The sequence below is a fragment of the Pangasianodon hypophthalmus genome, chromosome 5 (genome assembly GCF_027358585.1).
Source record: "Pangasianodon hypophthalmus isolate fPanHyp1 chromosome 5, fPanHyp1.pri, whole genome shotgun sequence".
NCBI classification, from domain to species: Eukaryota; Metazoa; Chordata; class Actinopteri; order Siluriformes; family Pangasiidae; genus Pangasianodon; species Pangasianodon hypophthalmus.
In genome coordinates this window covers 29,626,680-29,650,223 of record NC_069714.1, presented here as the reverse complement: position 1 = coordinate 29,650,223, position 23,544 = coordinate 29,626,680, and the positions used below count along the sequence as shown (strand labels likewise).

Sequence of the window (23,544 nt, the reverse complement as noted above, 5' to 3'; positions counted from 1 at the left end):
TGTTTATTTTCTGACTTCTACATTATTGATTCCAAACATTAGTTTTCCAGCACAAAATGAAATGTTACAGAAAAATGTTTGTATGTCAGTAAAGAAAGCAGCAGATTCCATAAGAGACACTTTTCAGATAAAAACAGAATGAAGGCTGCTGGGTTTCGCTGCAGAAATAAGAAGCGAGTCGACAGTCAAAGTCTCCAGAAGAACTGTGGCTGCTTCTGCAAGATGCTCAGTAACACTTCCAGCTCATTTCCTTATAAAACTGCACACACTGCACCTCAGATACTGTTTTTATTTTTTAAGCGAAGGATCATCACACCAAATATTGACTTTGTTTCATTTATTACTGTTTACTGCTCTTTATAGTATTTATTTTAATGTAGAAACATTTAATTTCATTATTTTTGAAGGCATCTTTGCTCTACAGCATTTCTTTGCATGTGCCTAAGACTTTTGAACAGAACTGTATGTTTAACTCTTTTGTGTATAGTGTCCACGCTTATCACGCTTGTCCTAGACAATCAATTTCAGGCTGTTTTTAGTACAATATAAGATCTAAATCTCCTCAAAATCACTCAAGACCATTACTGTAATTTAAAAGAAACCATTATGTTTATTTCTGTTGCTCTCAGTTTCATTCCTCTGGTATAACTTTACACAACTTTCTACACAAAATACCAAATTAATTATTATTATTTTTTTTAAATGTGGCCAATTCGAATAAACGCCATAGCTTTTCTTAAACTTGTTTTTTTGACGATAGATTTTTTTTTTTTTTTTAATTCCTATTATTACCTATCAGCTATATCATGCAACAGTGCTAACACTGTTACATCGAGAATATTGCTATATTTTAGACCTAAATGTGAACATTTTTTTAAAATAAACACATTTTCTTTTAATTTCAGGTGTAATTTGTTTTTAATTTTTTTTTTACTCATGGTATTTCTACACATGGACCATTCGTTTATTTTTTTTAATGTAAGTGATATAAGTCAAAATTCATATTCAATTTTAGGTAAAGACTGTGAATTTTTAAAAAAATATTTTTAATAATTTATGCATGAAAGGGTTAATAAAATGTATGAATTAACTTTAAAAAATGTTGATCTGGATTGTTTAATTTTTGATCAGTTAAAAGATCTACTTGAGTGTGTTTAATTGTAGATACTTTTTGATATTTACTCAAGTAAACTTTTTGATTTTTTGGCTCCAGACTTGTACTTTTAATTGAGTAAGATTTTGACACAGTACTCATGCTTTTATTTTTGCAGTTTCTCTGTATTTTTTCCACCCTTTTAAAATTTAATTTAGGTAACATTCACTAAATTCTCTCACTGTTCTTACAAAATGTTTACCAAATTCTCCCACAGAGACGTACAAAATTTATCACCTCTGTAAAATAAAAAAAATTCTCAAAATTATGTGAGCTCGCACTACTGCCACTGAACCCATGTGTTTTTTTTTTTATATTCAAGTATTATTTAATAACCGCTGATTTTGTTTAGAATGTTAGCAAATATAAGCAAAGTGTAAAATTAATCAATTAATTAAATTTGAGACTTTTCTTAATAAATGGATTAATTAATTATAATGTACAAATTTTATATTACTTATTACTTATATTCTATACTCTTATAGGATGCTAGATATAATGACTACATGGATAGATTAGTATTTTTACTAATGGAAGATGTTCTCAAAAGTTTATGATTATTATTATTATTATTATTATTATTATTATTATTATTAAACTGATTATAGATGATATCCAGTGAATACAGTAGGTATAAGTTTCCAACCTCATTTGCTCTACTTCCAGCTGCTTTCTTTTCTTTCAGCTGCTATATGAAAATAAAAAACGAAACATTAGTATGTAGATAGTTAACGTAAAATAGTCATGAAAATTACAACTTCATCTGCATTTTGAACTCCAAAAAGAACAAAAACTCCAATAAATCAGTAAAACTGTATGTTACTCGTACCAAGTGCCGGAACTCAGCAGACAGGCAGCCGTTTGATTCCTCCATATTCATGACTTTACTGCTGGTTCCTAAAATATTGAACCTACGAAATCTGCATCAGAAGATGAAGAACGTAATGAGCAAACACTCACTATTCATTGGGCTTACCAAAAAAAGTACAGTGTGCAATATTAGAAATCACTGATTAGAAATAGAGTTTTTACCCCTTGACTGTATTCTTTTCTGTTAAATCCCTAAGAAGAAAATAAATTACAGCAATAATTAAAAATATAAGAATACAAAACATAAATTACAGTTAATAAAAACTGGTAAATTTAGTATTTACATATGACATATGAACTTACTTGTCGAAAGAGGCTTTGACTTTTAGCTGGCAGTTCAACTCCGGTAGCTTGACCAGCAGCCTAGGAGGAAAAGCACATTCTTGTTGCAGGAGCTGTTATTACTGCTGTTGCTGTTGTTGAAATGTGTGATTTTTTTTTCCAACAACATATATATTGGCAATAAAGCAGAAAGTTTTATTTTTGAGCTCATCTGTGGTTATTTGAGTTAAATGTGGTGTTCATTTGCATTAATATATGATCATTTGAGTTCATATATTGTCATTTGAATTAACTGTGGTGTTCGGTTGAGTTAATATATTATCATTTGAGTTAATATATTGTCATTTGAATTAACTATGGTGTTCATTTGAGTGACTATATGGTCATTTTAGCTAGCTGTGATGTTCATTTGAGTTAATATATGGTCATTTGAGTTAGCCGTGCTGTTCATTTGAGTTAATATATGGTCATTTGAGTTAGCCGTGCTGTTCATTTGAGTTAATATATGGTCAATTGAGTTAGCCGTGCTGTTCATTTGAGTTAATATATGGTCAATTGAGTTAGCCGTGCTGTTCATTTGAGTTAATATATGGTCATTTGAGTTAGCCGTGTTGTTCATTTGAGTTAATATATGGTCATTTGAGTTAGCCGTGCTGTTCATTTGAGTTAATATATGGTCATTTGAATTAACTGTTGGACTGAAAACACACACAACTGAACATCACCCTATCCTCTTTGCAATTTTTGCACATCTCTTTATTCAATTTCTGCTGCTACAAATATTTATTATATACTGCAAATAATCTCTATACTCTCTACCCAGCTGCTACTCCTCATTGTTTCGTTTCACTGTGTACTATCTATCTGTATGTGGTTGAAATGACAATAAAGCCACTTGACGTGTCTTGAACTGTGGTGTTCATTTGAATTCACTGAGTTGTTCCTTTGAGTTAACTGAGATATTCAGTTAATTTAATCTCTGGTTGTTTAATTTAAGTCTGGTGTTCATTTGAGTGAACTGTGGTGTTTATTTGAGTTCATTTGTGGTTATTTGAGTTAATCTGTGGTCCTTTGAGTTAACTGTAATGGTCACTTGGGGTAATCTGTGGTCAGCTGAGTTAACTATATACATTTGAGTCAATTTGCTGGATTTGAATTGTTGCTGTTTCTTCCACTATTCATTTGAGTCTTCCTAAACTTAAATAAACACTCTTGAGCATGAGTTCATTCATGTTTTACTACCATACCTGAGTTTAACTGTGAACTGCACGCCTGTCTTCAGCACCAGGGGTCTCTGCGGATGCGTGGGCATGCACGGCTGCCTTTCCACCACAATGGAACTGAAAGACACATCACAAGCACTTGCATCCTGCACTAGCATGTAACCCTGACCACAAAGCCTAGACAAATTCCACCTGTGACTGTGTAACCCACAAAAATGACGTACTTGATGAGGAGGTTTTTGAAGAGCGACAGCGCCTGCTCCTGCAGTGAGTTCATGTTCAAAGCGATGGGGTCGTTGTCGTAGGTGAAGTTCAGCACCAGCTCCTGCAGTGTGTTCAGCTGATGACGTATCTGCTGCAAACACTCTGCCACTGTGGTGAACCTGAGGAACACATTACACTGATTTACTTACTCTATAAAAGTAGAAAACTCACACTGTCACGTGTATGCACATAGATGAAGGAAACTGTCTTCAAGAGTAGATAGACAGTAGATAGATATCTCAGCTATTAAGGCTCCGTGCTAATGACAAACGGTTTTTAGTTCAAATCCAAGGTTTGCCAGAGCCAGAGAGGTTCTGCCTATCTTGTAAGTCCTTTTGGGTTTGAAATTGCCAAGTTTGGAACCTTTTAAAAATAACTTGGTATCTAGTTTATATTAGATATATCAGATGTAATATATTGTATAGTGAATGGAATAATGACTGTTCATAAATTACCACAAGTGATTTAAAAAAAAACCCTCACCAGTTCTGTAACTGATCCAGGCAGGCATTTGGAGGACCACCAATGCAAGCCATCTGCTGCCTCTGCTTCCACTCTGGAACCTTTTCTGATATGAGTGTGCTCTGGGTCAGATCTGCTAATTTTAGTGCATTTAGTAACTCCATTACTACAGCCTGCAGATGCACAGACACATAAAACACACATAATGGTGTACTGTAGCATCAGTGTTTAATGTTGTTTGTATTTTAGACAAATGTATACTGTGTATACTGTTAGTAAGATATGTTCATGAGTTGCCTGTGCCAGTATGCAACATACACGAGAGCTGATTTAGGTTAACTTATGTTTGTTTGTATTCACCATTCTAAGGAAGCCTGGTGGGTTTTGTCAATCCTGCACAAACTGCCATCCGGTCAGTTCTATGGCTAAACAGTTTGCGCTATAAGTATGAGTTCACAAATAAAAGAGCAAGTGCATTGTTTTAACTATGCTTTGTAGTCAAGCCTCTTCCTTGCAAGTGCCATTTGGTGTAGAAGTTATACTGGTTCAGCCAGCTGGATCAAATGAAACAACTCCTCAGAGATCCACCAGACAGAGGCCAGGAAAAAAGAAAGGGTAGGCGAAGCCAGTGGGAAGCTGAGAATGACAGGAATGCCTCACAAGATCTGGGTGCTGAGCATTAAGCTTGCCCAAATAGCCAGTCACAATCACAGGAGAGGATGATCAGCAACAGGAAGCCCCCAGAATGCTACAGTGGGCCCGGGCGGAGGAGCAGAACAATCACTCGGAGGTTGGGAGGAAGGGAGCAAACAAAGAACATCGTCATCACCAAGGCAGCAACTGGCAGCTGGGGTTGAACGCCTTCCTGCTGCAAAGGGTGACTGTACGACTGAGCGTAGTGCCGAGGTTGTATATGTGGTCAGCAGAGGTAACGGTGATGGAGCTGAGCCTGGCTTTATCAGGAAAGGTGACCACATTCAAGACAATTCTACAGCGGCACTACAGCCGAGTTCCAGTTCCCAATCCCAAGCGCAGACTGTTGCTGAGCCGAGACTTAGAGAAAGGGAAAAGCCTGGGAGTGGCAGCTGCCAAGTGGGGCAGGAATACTCTGCTTTCCTGAAGAGGTACAACCTAACCAACCCTCAGTGCACTTTAACCAGAGAACCTGCAACACGCCTCAGGCCCCATTCACACCTGCCGTTAACATGTGTCTTGATTGATCGGGTTTTAAATGGACAGCACTAAGTACAGGTGTGAATGGGATCAAATGCGTTTTGAAGAACATTGTGATCCAGTCACTCAAACTACAGTACATTCAGAGGTGATCTGGGATGCATCAACATGAATGTGCCTCAGTGCATCCTGGATACCAACAAAGAACCAACAAATCAACTGCGTCATTACCCTCGCCGGAAAATATGGTATCATTGAGAGACTGTTTGCAAATCGCACTGAATAATAGAGCTGCCTGCCACTAGAGTCAGGGATAAAGGCAACGCTATAACAGTAGAGATGAAAGCATCTGCTTTTCATAGCTTCATTCATCATCTAATCTCTCATTCATTTATAGGTTTTGTTAGCAGATGACATGATTAAAAGGTTTGAAACAGTTGGTACAGGAACATGAGATAGGATGGGCATTGGATATGGCTCTCAGCTCTAGTCTGAAACTTCCATTTACCATATGATAGCCTCAGTGCCCTAACCCAAGATACCTGGCATTGGACGAGCTGTACCTCTGGCAGATTTTGCTCTGAAACATTTTAGCATTGGCCTACCTCTTTCATTTTGTTCAGCTTAAGGAACATTTCTCTGATCTTCAACTCCTCCAGCTGAATCTCTTTGGTTATTTGTGTATTTGCTTCAATCTCCACTGAAAACACAAAGTATACATCACGTCACATGACTGCTACATCCAAATACATTTAGATTCACTTGTTCTGCCAATTAGTATCAAATCCTTTATATCAGTAGATCTCAAACCTGGGCCTCCTTTAACTGTAAAATAAATTCCACAGACCCCTTTAGTATGTTTTTTTAATGAACATTATTTACATTTTTCAAATAACATTGTTTGGCGCCATAGAGCTTTCTAGTCCTCAACTTTCCACAGACATTAGGTCAGAGTTGTCTCTGGTGCTTGGAGCCCTAAATATAATAACTTTCATAATCTGGGTTGTGATTTCCACCACTGTAAGAAGAAAAAAAAAAATCACAGACCCCTTGGCTTTACTTCATGAACCCCACTTTGAGAACCACTGCTTTATATACATAAATATTTCATACATAGCCCTTTTTATACACTTTATCTGGAAACCATTTTACTACAAAAACACGTTAATTTCTTACTTCTGTTCTGTAAAGTTTTCCTCTTGAAGTCATGCTCGTCTTGTAGATCCTCCAGAACCTGAATGTCCTGTTCTGCTTCCTAATTACACACATATTAAAGCTACATTTTAGATAGCTCCATTACAATCTGAGGTCAGAAGCAGAAATGCAGGAAAACTCGGTAGAATCTGGAATTCGGAAATGCTCTCTGATAATATTAAAGTTATTAAATTTATTCAGTACTGAGAGACAAAGGAAAATCAGGAAAGTCTACATACAATATAAGACTCAGCCCTGCATTTTATAACATACAGTACACAGTATTTCAGTTTTTCTTCCCATCTTTGTATATATATATATATATATATATATACATATATACATACAAAGATGGGAAGAAAAAAAATTGTATCTTATTGATATCAAGTGAAAATATCTTGAATACAATCAAATTTATCTAGTATTTCCTCTTACAAGTTTACCACAAACCAAATCTAATATTACTAAAACCTATTTCTAGACATTTTTTTTTACTAATTTCAAGCTTGAAATAGACTTGTTCTATTGGCAGATCTTTTTTTTTCTAATTTTAAACATTTGTTTGTAGAAAGAAGCAAAATTCCTGCCAATAGAACAAGAAAATGTGAAATTGAAATGAGTAAAAATGTCTAGAAATAGGTTTCATAATCTTATATTTGGTTAACTGTAATCTTATTATAGGAAATACTACACAAATCTGACTATACTCAAGATAATTTCCCTTGCTGTCATTTTTTTGCAGTGTATATTTGTGTATAGTGATATTTAATAATTAAAATCAGGTTATATTTTCAGTCCTGTTTTACCTGCACTCTCTTCTTCAGCTCGTTCACCTGGCTGTCCAGCTGCTTCTGCTTCTCCATTACAACATTGCCCTGGGATGAGCCCGTATTTTCCTAGCCAAAAGGACAACATGGTTGGTTTGGGTGAAGGTGATGGGTGTGGTTGAGAGTTGGTCTTTTTTTTTTCATTGGAAAAATTTTTATTAATTAAATTTCCATTGTTTGTTGGAATTCTTACCAATTTTGTGCAAAGAAAAAGTAATTGGAATTGGGTTGGAAAAATTGGTTTTCTTTTTCCCTTTTTTTTAGAGCAGAAATGCAGTTTTTTCATGTGCAGGAATAAAGCCAAATTTCCTCAAACTCTAAGTTAGCTCCACCTACGCTATATAGTGGTTGAAATACTCCCACTCCTGAGTAAATAATTAGGCAATTGTGACCACGTTCCTGCCTAACATTATGCACCACCTTCACAGATCCAACATCTCCCATCCGTCATAAAAGTTAATGAAACATTAGATCACTAAAGATAAAACCAAGTACAATAAATGGCACTTATTATACCTGTGTTCTGAGGGCTGTCTCTAGAATTCTCCTTTCCTCATTCAGGAAGTTGGATATAATCATAGCCATGTACATTGGATTTTCCTGAAAGTGTTCCTAAAAGAAAGATAAAGACACTTTGTTGTTTGTATAGTTATTCCTAAGCAGATGGACACCGAGGATGCCAGATGAAGTCTTTAGTTATGGAGCGGATGGGTTTTGTTTATCTGCACCTGTAGGTTGCGCTGTATTTTGCGGATGTTGTGCTGAAGGAGGAAGTTGTTGCTTGGATTCAGGCGACTGTAAAGCTCATCCAGCTTACTCAGAAGGTCGTGGAAACGCAGCCTCGCTAGGGACTCATCAAGGGCCACAGCGTCCCTATGGCAGATGATAGTAATGACAATTATAATCAAGATGCATGGCCATGGTCAATCTCATTCATATATATGGGTATATATAGAGAGAGTGTAGTGATGATAGTAAAGTAAAGTTTAGAGAGAGTTTAGTGATGATAGTAAAGTAAAGTTTAGAGAGAGTTTAGTGATGATAGTAAAGTAAAGCTTAGAGAGAGTGTGGCGATGATAGTAAAATAAAGCTTAGAGAGAGTGTGGCGATTAATAATTACTTTTAAAGTAAAGTTTACAGAGAGTGTGGTGATAGTAAAATAAAGCTTAGAGAGAGTGTGGCGATTAATAGTTACTTTTAAAGTAAAGTTTACAGAGAGTGTGGTGATAGTAAAATAAAGCTTAGAGAGAGTTTCTTGTCTATTACCTCCCAACAGAGTTTTGGATTGATGGTATTCCTAGTTTGTGACCTAGTGATCCAGTATCAGAATGTATTTTTGATAGACTTCAAAGCACTATTGTAAGTCGCTCTGGACAAGGGCGTCTGCCAAATGCCATAAATGTAAATGTAGTAAAGTTTAGAGAGAGTGTGGTGATGATAGTAAAGTAAAGTTTAGAGAGAGTGTGGTGATGAGAGTAAAGTAAAGCTCAGAGAGAGTGTGGTGATGAGAGTAAAGATTAGAGAGAGTGTGGTGATGAGAGTAAAGTTTAGAGAGAGTGTGGTGATGAGAGTAAAGATTAGTGAGAGTGTGGTGATGATAGTAAAGTTTAGAGACAGTGTGGTGATGATAGTAAAGTTTAGAGAGAGTGTGGTGATGAGAGTAAAGTTTAGAGAGAGTGTGGTGATGAGAGTAAAATAAAGTTAAGAGAGAGTGTGGCGATGATAGTAAAGTTTAGAGAGAGTGTGGTGATGATAGTAAAGTTTAGTGAGAGTGTGGTGATGAGAGTAAAGATTAGAGAGAGTGTGGTGATGATAGTAAAGTTTAGAGAGAGTGTGGTGATGATAGTAAAGTAAAGTTTAGAGAGAGTGTGGTGATGAGAGTAAAGTTTAGAGACAGTGTGGTGATGATAGTAAAGTTTAGAGAGAGTGTGGTGATGAGAGTAAAGTTTAGTGAGAGTGTGGTGATGATAGTAAAGTTTAGAGACAGTGTGGTGATGATAGTAAAGTTTAGAGACAGTGTGGTGATGATAGTAAAGTTTAGAGAGAGTGTGATGATGATAGTAAAGATTAGAGAGAGTGTGGTGATGATAGTAAAGATTAGTGAGAGTGTGGTGATGATAGTAAAGTTTAGAGACAGTGTGGTGATGATAGTAAAGTATAGAGAGAGTGTGATGATAGTAAAGATTAGAGAGAGTGTGGTGATGATAGTAAAGATTAGTGAGAGTGTGGTGATGATAGTAAAGTTTAGAGAGAGTGTGGTGATGATAGTAAAGATTAGAGAGAGTGTGGTGATGATAGTAAAGTTTAGAGACAGTGTGGTGATGATAGTAAAGATTAGTGAGAGTGTGGTGATGATAGTAAAGTTTAGAGAGAGTGTGGTGATGATAGTAAAGATTAGAGAGAGTGTGGTGATGATAGTAAAGTTTAGAGACAGTGTGGTGATGATAGTAAAGATTAGTGAGAGTGTGGTGATGATAGTAAAGTTTAGTGAGAGTGTGGTGATGATAGTAAAGTTTAGAGAGAGTGTGGTGATGATAGTATAGTAAAGTTTAGAGACAGTGTGGTGATGACAGTAAAGTTTAGAGAGAGTGTGGTGATGATAGTAAAGTTTAGAGAGAGTGTGGTGATGATAGTAAAGATTAGTGAGAGTGTGGTGATGATAGTAAAGTTTAGAGACAGTGTGGTGATGATAGTAAAGTTTAGAGAGAGTGTGGTGATGATAGTAAAGATTAGTGAGAGTGTGGTGATGATAGTAAAGTTTAGAGAGAGTGTGGTGATGAGAGTAAAGTTTATTGAGAGTGTGGTGATGATAGTAAAGTTTATTGAGATTGTGGTGATGATAGTAAAGTTTAGAGAGAGTGTGGTGATGATAGTAAAGTTTAGAGAGATTGTGGTGATGATAGTGAAGTTTAGAGAGAGTGTGGTGATGATAGTAAAGTAAAGTTTATTGAGAGTGTGGTGATGATAGTGAAGTTTAGAGAGAGTGTGGTGATGAGAGTAAAGTTTAGAGAGAGTGTGGTGATGATAGTAAAGTTTAGAGACAGTGTGGTGATGGTAGTAAAGTTTAGAGAGAGTGTGGTGATGATAGTAAAGTTTAGTGAGAGTGTGGTGATGATAGTAAAGTTTAGAGACAGTGTGGTGATGACAGTAAAGTTTAGAGAGAGTGTGGTGATGATAGTAAAGTTTAGAGAGAGTGTGGTGATGATAGTAAAGTTTAGAGAGAGTGTGGTGATGATAGTAAAGTTTAGAGAGAGTGTGGTGATGATAGTAAAGATTAGTGAGAGTGTGGTGATGATAGTAAAGTTTAGAGACAGTGTGGTGATGATAGTAAAGTTTAGAGAGAGTGTGGTGATGATAGTAAAGATTAGTGAGAGTGTGGTGATGATAGTAAAGTTTAGAGAGAGTGTGGTGATGAGAGTAAAGTTTATTGAGAGTGTGGTGATGATAGTAAAGTTTATTGAGATTGTGGTGATGATAGTAAAGTTTAGAGAGAGTGTGGTGATGATAGTAAAGTTTAGAGAGATTGTGGTGATGATAGTAAAGTAAAGTTTATTGAGAGTGTGGTGATGATAGTGAAGTTTAGAGAGAGTGTGGTGATGATAGTAAAGTTTAGAGAGAGTGTGGTGATGATAGTAAAGTAAAGTTTATTGAGAGTGTGGTGATGATAGTGAAGTTTAGAGAGAGTGTGGTGATGAGAGTAAAGTTTAGAGAGAGTGTGGTGATGATAGTAAAGTTTAGAGAGAGTGTGGTGATGATAGTAAAGTTTAGAGAGAGTGTGGTGATGATAGTAAAGTTTAGAGAGAGTGTGGTGATGATAGTAAAGTTTAGAGAGATTGTGGTGATGATAGTAAAGTTTAGAGACAGTGTGGTGATGATAGTAAAGTAAAGTTTAGAGAGAGTGTGGTGATGATAGTAAAGTTTAGAGACAGTGTGGTGATGATAGTAAAGTTTAGAGAGAGTGTGGTGATGATAGTAAAGTTTAGAGAGAGTGTGGTGATGATAGTAAAGTAAAGTTTAGAGAGAGTGTGGTGATGATAGTAAAGTTTAGAGACAGTGTGGTGATGATAGTAAAGTTTAGAGAGAGTGTGGTGATGATAGTAAAGATTAGAGAGAGTGTGGTGATGATAGTAAAGTTTAGAGAGAGTGTGGTGATGATAGTAAAGTTTAGAGAGAGTGTGGTGATGATAGTAAAGTTTAGAGAGATTGTGGTGATGATAGTAAAGATTAGTGAGAGTGTGGTGATGATAGTAAAGATTATTGAGATTGTGGTGATGATAGTAAAGTTTAGAGACAGTGTGGTGATGATAGTAAAGTTTAGAGAGAGTGTGGTGATGATAGTAAAGATTATTGAGATTGTGGTGATGAAAGTAAAGTTTAGAGAGAGTGTGGTGATGATAGTAAAGTTTAGAGAGAGTGTGTTGATGATAGTAAACATTAGAGAGAGTGTGGTGATGATAGTAAAGTTCAGAGAGATTGTGGTGATGATAGTAAAGATTAGTGAGAGTGTGGTGATGATAGTAAAGTAAAGTTTAGAGAGAGTGTGGTGATGAGAGTAAAGTAAAGCTCAGAGAGAGTGTGGTGATGAGAGTAAAGATTAGAGAGAGTGTGGTGATGAGAGTAAAGTTTAGAGAGAGTGTGGTGATGAGAGTAAAGATTAGTGAGAGTGTGGTGATGATAGTAAAGTTTAGAGACAGTGTGGTGATGATAGTAAAGTTTAGAGAGAGTGTGGTGATGAGAGTAAAGTTTAGAGAGAGTGTGGTGATGAGAGTAAAATAAAGTTAAGAGAGAGTGTGGCGATGATAGTAAAGTTTAGAGAGAGTGTGGTGATGATAGTAAAGTTTAGTGAGAGTGTGGTGATGAGAGTAAAGATTAGAGAGAGTGTGGTGATGATAGTAAAGTTTAGAGAGAGTGTGGTGATGATAGTAAAGTAAAGTTTAGAGAGAGTGTGGTGATGAGAGTAAAGTTTAGAGACAGTGTGGTGATGATAGTAAAGTTTAGAGAGAGTGTGGTGATGAGAGTAAAGTTTAGTGAGAGTGTGGTGATGATAGTAAAGTTTAGAGACAGTGTGGTGATGATAGTAAAGTTTAGAGACAGTGTGGTGATGATAGTAAAGTTTAGAGAGAGTGTGATGATGATAGTAAAGATTAGAGAGAGTGTGGTGATGATAGTAAAGATTAGTGAGAGTGTGGTGATGATAGTAAAGTTTAGAGACAGTGTGGTGATGATAGTAAAGTATAGAGAGAGTGTGATGATAGTAAAGATTAGAGAGAGTGTGGTGATGATAGTAAAGATTAGTGAGAGTGTGGTGATGATAGTAAAGTTTAGAGAGAGTGTGGTGATGATAGTAAAGATTAGAGAGAGTGTGGTGATGATAGTAAAGTTTAGAGACAGTGTGGTGATGATAGTAAAGATTAGTGAGAGTGTGGTGATGATAGTAAAGATCAAAGAGAGTGTGGTGATGATAGTAAAGATTAGAGAGAGTGTGGTGATGATAGTAAAGTTTAGAGACAGTGTGGTGATGATAGTAAAGATTAGTGAGAGTGTGGTGATGATAGTAAAGTTTAGTGAGAGTGTGGTGATGATAGTAAAGTTTAGAGAGAGTGTGGTGATGATAGTAAAGTTTAGAGAGATTGTGGTGATGATAGTAAAGATTAGTGAGAGTGTGGTGATGATAGTAAAGATTATTGAGATTGTGGTGATGATAGTAAAGTTTAGAGACAGTGTGGTGATGATAGTAAAGTTTAGAGAGAGTGTGGTGATGATAGTAAAGATTATTGAGATTGTGGTGATGATAGTAAAGTTTAGAGAGATTGTGGTGATGATAGTAAAGATTAGTGAGAGTGTGGTGATGATAGTAAAGATTATTGAGATTGTGGTGATGATAGTAAAGTTTAGAGACAGTGTGGTGATGATAGTAAAGTTTAGAGAGAGTGTGGTGATGATAGTAAAGATTAGAGAGAGTGTGGTGATGAGAGTAAAGTTTAGAGAGAGTGTGGTGATGAGAGTAAAGATTAGTGAGAGTGTGGTGATGATAGTAAAGTTTAGAGACAGTGTGGTGATGATAGTAAAGTTTAGAGAGAGTGTGGTGATGAGAGTAAAGTTTAGAGAGAGTGTGGTGATGAGAGTAAAATAAAGTTAAGAGAGAGTGTGGCGATGATAGTAAAGTTTAGAGAGAGTGTGGTGATGATAGTAAAGTTTAGTGAGAGTGTGGTGATGAGAGTAAAGATTAGAGAGAGTGTGGTGATGATAGTAAAGTAAAGTTTAGAGAGAGTGTGGTGATGATAGTAAAGTTTAGAGACAGTGTGGTGATGATAGTAAAGTTTAGAGAGAGTGTGGTGATGATAGTAAAGATTAGAGAGAGTGTGGTGATGATAGTAAAGTTTAGAGAGAGTGTGGTGATGATAGTAAAGTTTAGAGAGATTGTGGTGATGATAGTAAAGATTAGTGAGAGTGTGGTGATGATAGTAAAGATTATTGAGATTGTGGTGATGATAGTAAAGTTTAGAGACAGTGTGGTGATGATAGTAAAGTTTAGAGAGAGTGTGGTGATGATAGTAAAGATTATTGAGATTGTGGTGATGATAGTAAAGTTTAGAGAGAGTGTGGTGATGATAGTAAAGTTTAGAGAGAGTGTGTTGATGATAGTAAACATTAGAGAGAGTGTGGTGATGATAGTAAAGTTCAGAGAGATTGTGGTGATGATAGTAAAGATTAGTGAGAGTGTGGTGATGATAGTAAAGATCAAAGAGAGTGTGGTGATGATAGTAAAGTTTAGAGAGAGTTTAGTGAGGAACGTAAAATAAAGTAAAGCCCAGAGAGCCAAATCAATGCACTGTTATTGTATTATTTTATATTGTGTACACAATACTTCCTTTATACTGTGTACAATTGAACTAAAGCCTTTACACAAAGCCTTACATTTATTTAGTGATCTAGATGTTATTGGTTGCATTTTTTCCATTTATATGAATGAATAAAAAAAACCCATGAATACTTCATCCACATTATCCATAGAGGTTTTTTTTCTTCACATTTTATACTAAGGGTGTGGTTATATCCTTGTTTCATGTTTCATGTGGCTTAATAGGTCTGATTCAGAATAATAACACTAAATTTAAATATCACATGTTATTTTCCTTCAGGAAAGAAAGGTCAATTACCCAGAGATGTGGGCAAACATCTGAGCAAGCAAGAGAAACAGGTTTAACCAAGAATTGTTACTTGTAATGATAGCATTTTAATATGTCTATAGTGTTCTACCTCAGCACACAATGTTCTTCTGAATATTATTCTGAATGCAAACTGTGTAAGATGATATTATCATGTGAGCTGAAAGATCTTTAGCAGATTAAGGGCTGGGTTTAAAAGTGTAACGTGTCATATCTCACCAGTCAATGCTTTCAATCCATTGGCTGAGGTACTGACGAATCTCCATGGGGAACGTATCATCGTAGAGCTGGTCGATTTGCTCCAGGTATCTTGAGTCCAGCTGTTGTAGCTGGTACCAAAGTGCCATCTACCAACAGATTAAATAATCAGTATAAATACACGTGACGAGGAACGAAGAACAGCTCCGTTTTCCTTTTTAACTAAACCTTTTTTCTCTAACGCACGTTATTTACATATTACATAATTTAGTTTGTATTAGACTAAAGATCATCCATCACATGTTGGGACAGCACACAATGGGGCTGTGTATAATGAGCAAAATAATAGAAAATTCCAGAGGGTATTGACTTTCTAACTGAATTCATCACTTGACAATGAGGATTATGATTACATTGAGAACTGGTAAGGCTACATTCACTTTTACAGTGTTTCTTTGTCAACTCACGGATGACTCTTTTTCCCTTATTGCAGAAGTACTAATACTAATCTAAACCAAATATTCTACAATAACACCCTGATGGACAAAACAAATTTATTAGCTAGTCCACCAGGTAAGTAAACACTCCTGTGTGCTGCCCAGTCCCATGCTTGATCACCTGTAATGTGCAAAGCGAGTTCCCAACACAACTCATTTGTAGTGACACTCACAATACTTCATAAAGTGTACAGTGCACAGAGAGCTCGAACCATGAAATGACTACTAAACGGTGAAAGAAAAGCAGAAGTGGAAGTTATTTTGACTCAGTTCTATCCCAGTAAACATAGTTAGCAGTGTAATAGCAACTGAAAAGCTCAAAATCTAGAGACAAATTACAGAGAAGGTGAATTATGTGTGAATTAGTGAGCTGACAGGAAAATGGTGTGACGTGAAAACAGAGGAGAAAAAAAGATCGTGCTGAGGTGATCACACGGGAAAACTATTATATAATTACAAACTACAAACTAATAATTATAAACTACTATATAATTATTTTTAAAGTGTTTGGGCTAATGTGCTGGATCTGAAGTGTCACACAGCATTAAAAGAAGGTGTAGTTTCAAACGGAACCGATTCAGACACCAAAATTATCATACCGGTCTTTAAGCATGCTTTTCCTCATAAGCGTGACCTCAAAAACGTTCACAATGGTACTCTTAGTCCCTGACCTAGTGAACAAGAATGAGGATGTGTTTTTGTGTTTCTGCTCTACGGATGACGCCATGACCGCCACCCTCCATCTGGCCCTCACCCACCTGGACAAAAAAGACACATATGTTCGAATGCTGTTCAAAGACCTCAGTTCAGCATTCAACACAATCATTCCTCAGCACCTGACTGGAAAGCTGAACCTGCTAGGCCTGAACACCTCCCTCTGCAACTGGATCCTGGACTTCCTGACTGGGAGACCTCAGTCAGTCCGGATCGGGAACAGCATCTCCAACACCACCACACTGAGCACTGGGGCCCCACAGGGCTGTGTGCTCAGTCCACTGCTGTTCACTCTGCTAACTCACAACTGTGTAGCAATGCACAGCTCGAACCACATCATCAAGTTCGCTGATGACACGATTGTGGTGGGTCTCATCAGCAAGAACGACGAGTCAGCATACAGAGAGGACGTGCAGCGGCTAACGGACTGGTGCAGAGCCAACAACCTGTCTCTGAATGTGGACAAAACTAAAGAGACAGTTGTTGACTTCAGAAGAGCACAGAGAGACCACTCTCCACTGAACATCGGTGGCTCCTCCATGGAGATCATCAAGAGCACCAAATTTCTTGATGTTCACCTGGTGGAAGACCTCACCTGGTCCCTCAACACCAGCTCCATAACAAAGAAAGCCCAGCAGTGCCTGTACTTTCTGTGAAGACTGAGGAAAGCTCATCTCCCACCCCCGATCCTCAACATGTTCTACAGAGGGACTATCGAGAGCATCCTGAGCAGCTGCATCACTGCCTGGTTTGTCTCGGATCGCGAGACCCTGCAGCGGATAGTGAGGACAGCTGAGAAGATCATCGGGGTCACTCTTCCCTCCATCACAGACATTTACACCACACGCCGCATCCGCAAAGCCACCAGCATTGTGGATGATCCCACGCACCCCTCTCACACACTCTTCACCCTCCTGTCGTCTGGCAAACGGTTTCAAATTCCTAGGAGTGTATATCACAGAAGACGTCATGTGGTCTATCCATACTTCTCATCTTACAAGAAAAACCCAACAGAACCTCCATGTTCTATGAAGACTTCCAAAAAAAAAAAGGTGTAGTTGCATCATGTGCTGGTGTGGCAGCTCTACTGTCACTGACCGCAAGGTCCTGCAGTAAAGCGAGCAGCTCATCACTGGAGCTGCTCTGCCTCTAGTGCGAGACACCTACAGCAAAACGTCTGAAGAAATCATTCGGCATCGTCTCACACCTCACTCACCCCAGCTACAGCGTGTTCGACCTCCTAGTATCTGGAAAGCAATTCTAGAGCATACAAACCCAAGACTAAAGAATAGCTTTTTCCCTTGTGCAGTCAAGCTGCTCCCACCAAACACACACTGTCTATCTATCACACACACTATTTAATTCAATATTTGATCTGCCTGTTATCTATCTGCACTGTTAGCTCAACTTTCTAATTCGTTTACATTTAGCACTTTAGTCTTTAATTCTGCACTTTACAGACACCAGCACCATCAATACCTATTACTAACCATCGACTATTTTAATACTGCATTCCTTGTTGTAGTTTTTCTTTATGTGTTTGTTTTTCTCCCCATCCCTTCCGTGTACTGTGTTCAGTGTCCTGTCTAATACTACAACTCATCTAATGTTCTCTTGTCATGTTATTTGTATTAACACTTGTTAATGTTTACACCTGAGGCTAGGGAAACCGCATTTCATTATACTGTACACAACTGTATGTGCATAATAACAATAAAAATAGGATTGAATTGAATTGAAGTAGCAGAGATCGTTGGTGCCTCAGGTAAAGGTGTGTAGCTGTAACTTCTCACATTCTCACATTGATTTGTGTTTTAGTTAGTTTGTGTTTAACTAGTTAGATTCAGAAGCATTTACATTTTGAACTTGATTACATTTTGTCGTTGAACCTACATGTCTTCCAGGCAACTATGAAACAAATAAATAGCCTAGTTAAAAAAACTAATAGGCAGGACGTGCCTGAAGTATATCTAATAATATTGTCTTTGTGTGAATTCTCACACAGACAGACGCTATGATTTCACTGAAGTACACTTTCTCCTAAACATTCCAGGGTTTATGTCATAACAGCCTTAATCAGGCTTGAGCTAAATGTGGCCGTGAATGTTGATCTGATATACAAGAGAAAAAGCAGATTAATAAAACAATGCAACAATAACTTTACGAAATACTTTAGCTTTTTTGGTAATAAACTTTAATGTTGCATCAAGTGTTTACTCCACAAATACAGTGTACACAGATTATTTTTTAAAAAAGAGAGAGAATAGAAAGTGAAGTCCTCTAATCCTTTCTGCGTGCCACTCTGATGATAAGAACTGCGGATGAAGTTAAAAACCGACAGTGAGCTGTAACATACTTTAGTGTGGCAGGTAAACAAACAAGTAAATAAATCTGCCGCAAGTCAATTTTTGTCCATTTTCTCTGTTTTTTAACGCCTCTAGCAGCTTATCCTAGAGCTGGGTGCAAATCATGTACCCTTTAATGGAAATGACCCAAAAAATGACTCAGATTGTCTGAACTTTTACTTCTCTTTTAAAAAAAAATTATAAATAATAGTAGATAATATAATATCAAATAATGTATGTACTTTTACAACCTTTTAAAATAATACCAACAACAAATACAGAACAACAACAACAATAATAATAATAATAACAATAATAATGACGTTTAGACACATAAATAGCTATTTAATATATTAAACTATTAAATATATAGCTAAGTGATCTAAAGGCAAAATAATAATAAAAATGGAGATCTAGGAATGGCAAAAACTTGCAGTTATTCATTTTAACATTTCATAACCAGGTCACGTTGTCGTACTATTATAAAAGAACTTACCTTTTAAAGCACGTTGGGATTTGATCCAATAAGGAAACTTCTGTAGAATGTGAAAATATGATTGGTTCAGGTTCTTACAGTACAGAAGCTCGCCAGCTGTCTGGGTTTCAGCACGATTGTGCAGAGGGTTTATTATCTCCACACTTCTTAAACCTGGGACGTGAAACCCCGGACACTGACCCAGCTGACTGAAGGATATCTCAGCCAATCAAAACGCGAGATTACTGTGCTTCGCGCTACCTCCAGGCGACAGCCAATCATCAGCGAATGCGCATGTGTTAGCCCCGCCCCTCCCCTGCTGGCTGTTCTGGGCAGTGTGCTTCCTCCCTCCACCAGGTTTACAAAACGCAACTCATTACTGAATAGAAACTTAGGATGGGGGGAAATGCAGTCAGACCAGATGGGAATTCAGACAAATAAGACTGAAATTCCAAGCATTTCACTGCACTTGCTGTTTTGCATAAAGATGCTTTGCAAAGAAAAGTTATGATTGAAAACATAAAGACTGTATAACAAAAGGTGGTGGATGGAGGTTCAAATTGAACAGGTTGGGGTGTTAAAGTGAGGAGAGAAAACATTTCTACACATTGAGCTGCAGACTTTAAAAGAACCTTTGATTTTTGTTGAGAATTATTTTAATGCAATAAGTCAATTTGACCTGAATGTATAGTAGTAGGGGAGAGTGGGGTCAGCTGTAACACTATAGATTGCTCTGAGCAGCAACAACCTACAGTGGTGACGCTCACTCTCACTCTGCACATGCTCAGTAGCATCCCTTTCCTGCCTGCAAAAAAAGGTTGAGGTTTTTCTTTTTTTCAGGAGTCTGGTATGTTTGGTGGAGTGTGAAAGCTTTTTTTTGAGCCCGTGAGGGATCAAGAGAACTGATTCTTGGCTCTCTTGAAAACGGTGGAGTATCTGATGAATACACCCACCTACACACATCTATAACTTTATGCCCTCAAATAAAAAAACTGAACACACACATGTAAGAAAATTACATCTGATACAAAACTAATAAGCCCACAATCATATGTCACATTTATGTTGTGCACACAAACTTACTATTTCCTGGAAATTAACACATAAAACTTTAAATGATTGAAGTGTGACAACCGCCAAAAAAAAAGGAGGCAGGGGTGGTGGTTAAAGGAAGTTTGGAAACATCTGGGAAAAAAACCTATGTCTCATTTCAACTGAAATGCTGCATACCAATTAATTGGTTGGTTCAACTTCCTGTTGCAAGTTTCAGAGAGGAAATAGTGGCTTTGGTCAGCTGAGGAAAAAGAACACCTTATTGATATATGTGCAGCGTTTACGTGAGTGGAATTTCAACGGTTGATGCATTTAAAAACAAACTTTGTCAGAAGTATTAAGTTTCATTGAGAAAGACTGGAAGAGCTATAGCAGCAAAGCAAAAGGTTCACTATTGTGTATCAGTACAGACCTAAGACGATAAAATCACACATTCATAGGACTGGAACAAACAGTTCAGCTTTGTATAAACATCACAAAAAACACACACAGCTCCTTGTTTGCAGGTTTTCCTACAGGATGGCATGCCATGCATTTAAAAAGTGCTGTTCTTCAGTGTTGGGACAAAAGGAAAATAATAAAGCAAAAAGGTAATAAACAGATGAATGGAACGGAGTGCTAGCCATTTTGCAAACCTGCATGGACAAAAGTGAAATCCCAGAAGGAATGGTTCAAAAGGAATCCTTCTACGTGAAAGCAAACCTGGCGTTATGAACCTAACCGACAAAAGAGCCCAGAATCGGTCCTGAGTATGGTCTTAGTTATTCGAGCCAAGTGAAGAAATAAAATAGCTGTGAAGAAATTTATCTAATTTATATAATTTTCTTAGTCTGGAGAACATTTTGAATTATGTTCATTTTGTATGCAAATGAAACCAAAATAGGATAGATTTGACTGTCGAGTTGATAGTAAGTTAGCATGATAATGCTAAGCTGGGTAGCTAGCATGTTACGATGGATGACAGTGTGGGGTCTGGTGTGACGATGTATCTCAAAGACCAAAGCACATCAGCTGTTTTTCATGTGATCGATGTATTTGTTCATCATGTGGTGCCCACCATTAATGCACCAACTGAAGAATACATTGTAGCAAAGAAAGTGGTTAATTCCTTCATCCTTAGTAACCGCCTGGTCAGGGTTGCAGTTTGTCTCTCAGTTTGTCTACTGGTCTACTAGTTTGTTGTTGTTCTTTCGGTTGCTCGCGTTAGCGGTCACCTCAGCGGATCACTGGTCCGCATGTTTGATTTGGCACAAGCCCTTCCTGACACAACCCTCCCTTTTTATCCGGGCTTGGGACTGGCACTGAGAGTGCACTCCCTGTGGCTGGGTTATATATCTATAGAGAATATAATACACTATATCACTGAACCATCTAAATTTGTTAAAATATATTGCAGACAGGTACAAATAAAAAAAACGTTCTGTTTTTGTTCACCCCCCAGGCTGAAATTTTGACATCTGGGGTTTTTGTCTAGTGTTTTCCAGTGTTTCCTGGTAGGGTTCTTGAAAGAAAAGAAAGAAAGGGTCACGCCCTCAGCCAGTGCATTACTGTCAATGATTGACAGATGATATGTACACATCATATGAACATGTAGAGCTTCAGAATATTTCACTCCTAACATTTTCAAAAAAAAAAAAAAAAGTTACATATTACAAAAGCTTACATGTTACACTCTTCCCTAGAGGTAGGAAGCAGCATAGACAGGAAGATCTGCAATTTTAACAACATTTTTCCTTCTTTCCAATTCCTTTTCATTTTCCCAAAATTCCATTTTGCACATTTGTGTGTGTTCAGTGCTCTGACACACTGCAACCAACTCACCAGATCAATAATCACACTCACTGTTGAGCTGTTTAATGAAGTAATGAGTTCATTGTGGTGGGTTAGAGCAGTGAAAGGGAAATACAAAGAGGCAGAACTGTGAAGAAGGTGAGGCTGCGGTGGGGGTGTGCTGAGCTGCTGGAACAGCCAGAAGCAAAACCACGTGTTTTCCGAGAAAGCGAAACTGCTCTAAGCCCTGTACTGCGTGTGTGTGTGTGTGTGTGTGTGTGTGTGTGTGTGAGTGAGTGTGTGTGTGAGTGGAGGGAGAAACGAAACTTGAAGTGCCAATTCCATAGTTTCCTAGTAAAAACGAACCGATGATCACAGAGCTGCATTTTCCTGTTATTATCATTATCATTGTATTTCAGTGAAGAAGTGAAGAGGGAGTGTGTTTAACTCCTGCTGTGCTCATGAAGAGCTATGAAAGCCAGTGTTCCTCATATTTAACCCGTGGTTTGTGTCTGCGTCCAAATTTGAAAATACTACTTCAAGTTACTATAAATGTGCAAAACTATATTAATTTTATTCCACCTCCCTTGATATCTAATTACACAGGTTATGTTTCCCAACATCAGATTTTACATAAAAAGGTGAAATATCAGAAATAGCAACTGAAACGTTTTTTTTTTTTTTTACTGCTTTTTACAAAAACAAACAGTCAGATTCACTCTGTCACTTCACCTCCATGTCTTTAACTACATGAGCTCATCCATGATTACTCCATGAAGAGAAGTGCTTGTGTTCCTGAAAAACGCAGATATATTCAATGATAAATTCAATTCAAACACAAATATATTCAATCTGTCTCAGCTTCTCAAAGTCATCAGTAATCATGAGCAGGGCAGGCATAGCCAAGCAGTGAGCAGAACACAAGGGTTCAATGAACAGAAGTGGTAGCTCAGTGGTTAAGACGTTGGACTTCTGATCGGAAGGTTTAGAGTTCAAATCCCTGCACCACCAAGCTGCCACTGCTGGGCCCTTGAGCAAGGCCCTTAACCCTCAACTGCTCAGTTGTATAAATGAGATAATTGTAAGTCGCTCTGGATAAGGGCCTCTGCCAAATGCCATAAATGTAAATGTAACAGAAAGCAGAGTTTTCAGGCTTATAAGACTCTTCATAACCTTGGTGATGTCCATAGGTTCCTTATCTCAACCATGACAAAAGAATATTACAATGATAAAGGATCTATCAGTAACCACTTTGGAACATACTGATTACTGTATGCCGTGTAAACTGTTGGAACTGTATACTGTCGCAACTGTCTAATACTGTATACTGTAGGGACTGTCTAATACTCTATACTGTAGGGACTGTCTAATACTGTATACTGTCGCAACTGTCTAATACTGTATACTGTTTGGACTGTCTAATACTCTATACTGTTTGGACTGTCTAATACTGTATACTGTTTGGACTGTCTAATACTGTATACTGTTTGGACTGTCTAATACTGTATACTGTTTGGACTGTCTAATACTGTATACTGTAGGGACTGTCTAATACTGTATACTGTAGGGACTGTCTAATACTGTATACTGTAGGGACTGTCTAATACTGTATACTGTTTGGACTGTCTAATACTCTATACTGTAGGGACTGTCTAATACTGTATACTGTCTGGACTGTGTAATATTTTTGGAACTGTGTGTCAGGTGTTTTGTAAATAGCTAAAATAATAAAATTGTAAAATGTTATAGTACAGAGTTAGACAGCGAATAAATAAAAATCCCAATCCCATTTATAATCCAGTCAAAATTAAGAATACAGAGAATACAAGATGACAAATTATCTTGTTTTCCCCACAGCTAAACTGTAAAGCTAAA

At 37.3% G+C, this 23,544-nt stretch overlaps 1 protein-coding gene across 5 annotated transcripts in view; it reads right to left on the bottom strand.

Moving 5' to 3' along the window:
• stat1b (signal transducer and activator of transcription 1b) overlaps positions 1-19,027 on the bottom strand; it is a 28,764-nt gene extending 9,737 nt beyond the window's left edge. For 2 of the 5 annotated variants that reach the window (XM_034304439.2, XM_034304438.2), the window contains exons 1-14: positions 18,868-19,027; positions 14,837-14,964; positions 8,177-8,321; positions 7,965-8,060; positions 7,428-7,517; positions 6,604-6,682; positions 6,033-6,127; positions 4,276-4,427; positions 3,753-3,911; positions 3,553-3,645; positions 2,327-2,386; positions 2,186-2,215; positions 1,983-2,073; positions 1,800-1,841 (exon numbers count right to left, since the gene is read on the bottom strand). In XM_034304439.2, the coding sequence (XP_034160330.1) occupies positions 1,800-1,841; positions 1,983-2,073; positions 2,186-2,215; positions 2,327-2,386; positions 3,553-3,645; positions 3,753-3,911; positions 4,276-4,427; positions 6,033-6,127; positions 6,604-6,682; positions 7,428-7,517; positions 7,965-8,060; positions 8,177-8,321; positions 14,837-14,964 (1,260 nt within the window). In that variant the 5' untranslated portion in view covers positions 18,868-19,027. The remainder of the gene's footprint in view (positions 1-1,799; positions 1,842-1,982; positions 2,074-2,185; positions 2,216-2,326; positions 2,387-3,552; positions 3,646-3,752; positions 3,912-4,275; positions 4,428-6,032; positions 6,128-6,603; positions 6,683-7,427; positions 7,518-7,964; positions 8,061-8,176; positions 8,322-14,836; positions 14,965-18,867) is intronic. The other 3 variants (XM_053234321.1, XM_053234323.1, XM_053234322.1) reach the window with 3 other exon arrangements.
• Positions 19,028-23,544: the final 4,517 nt, after the last annotated feature.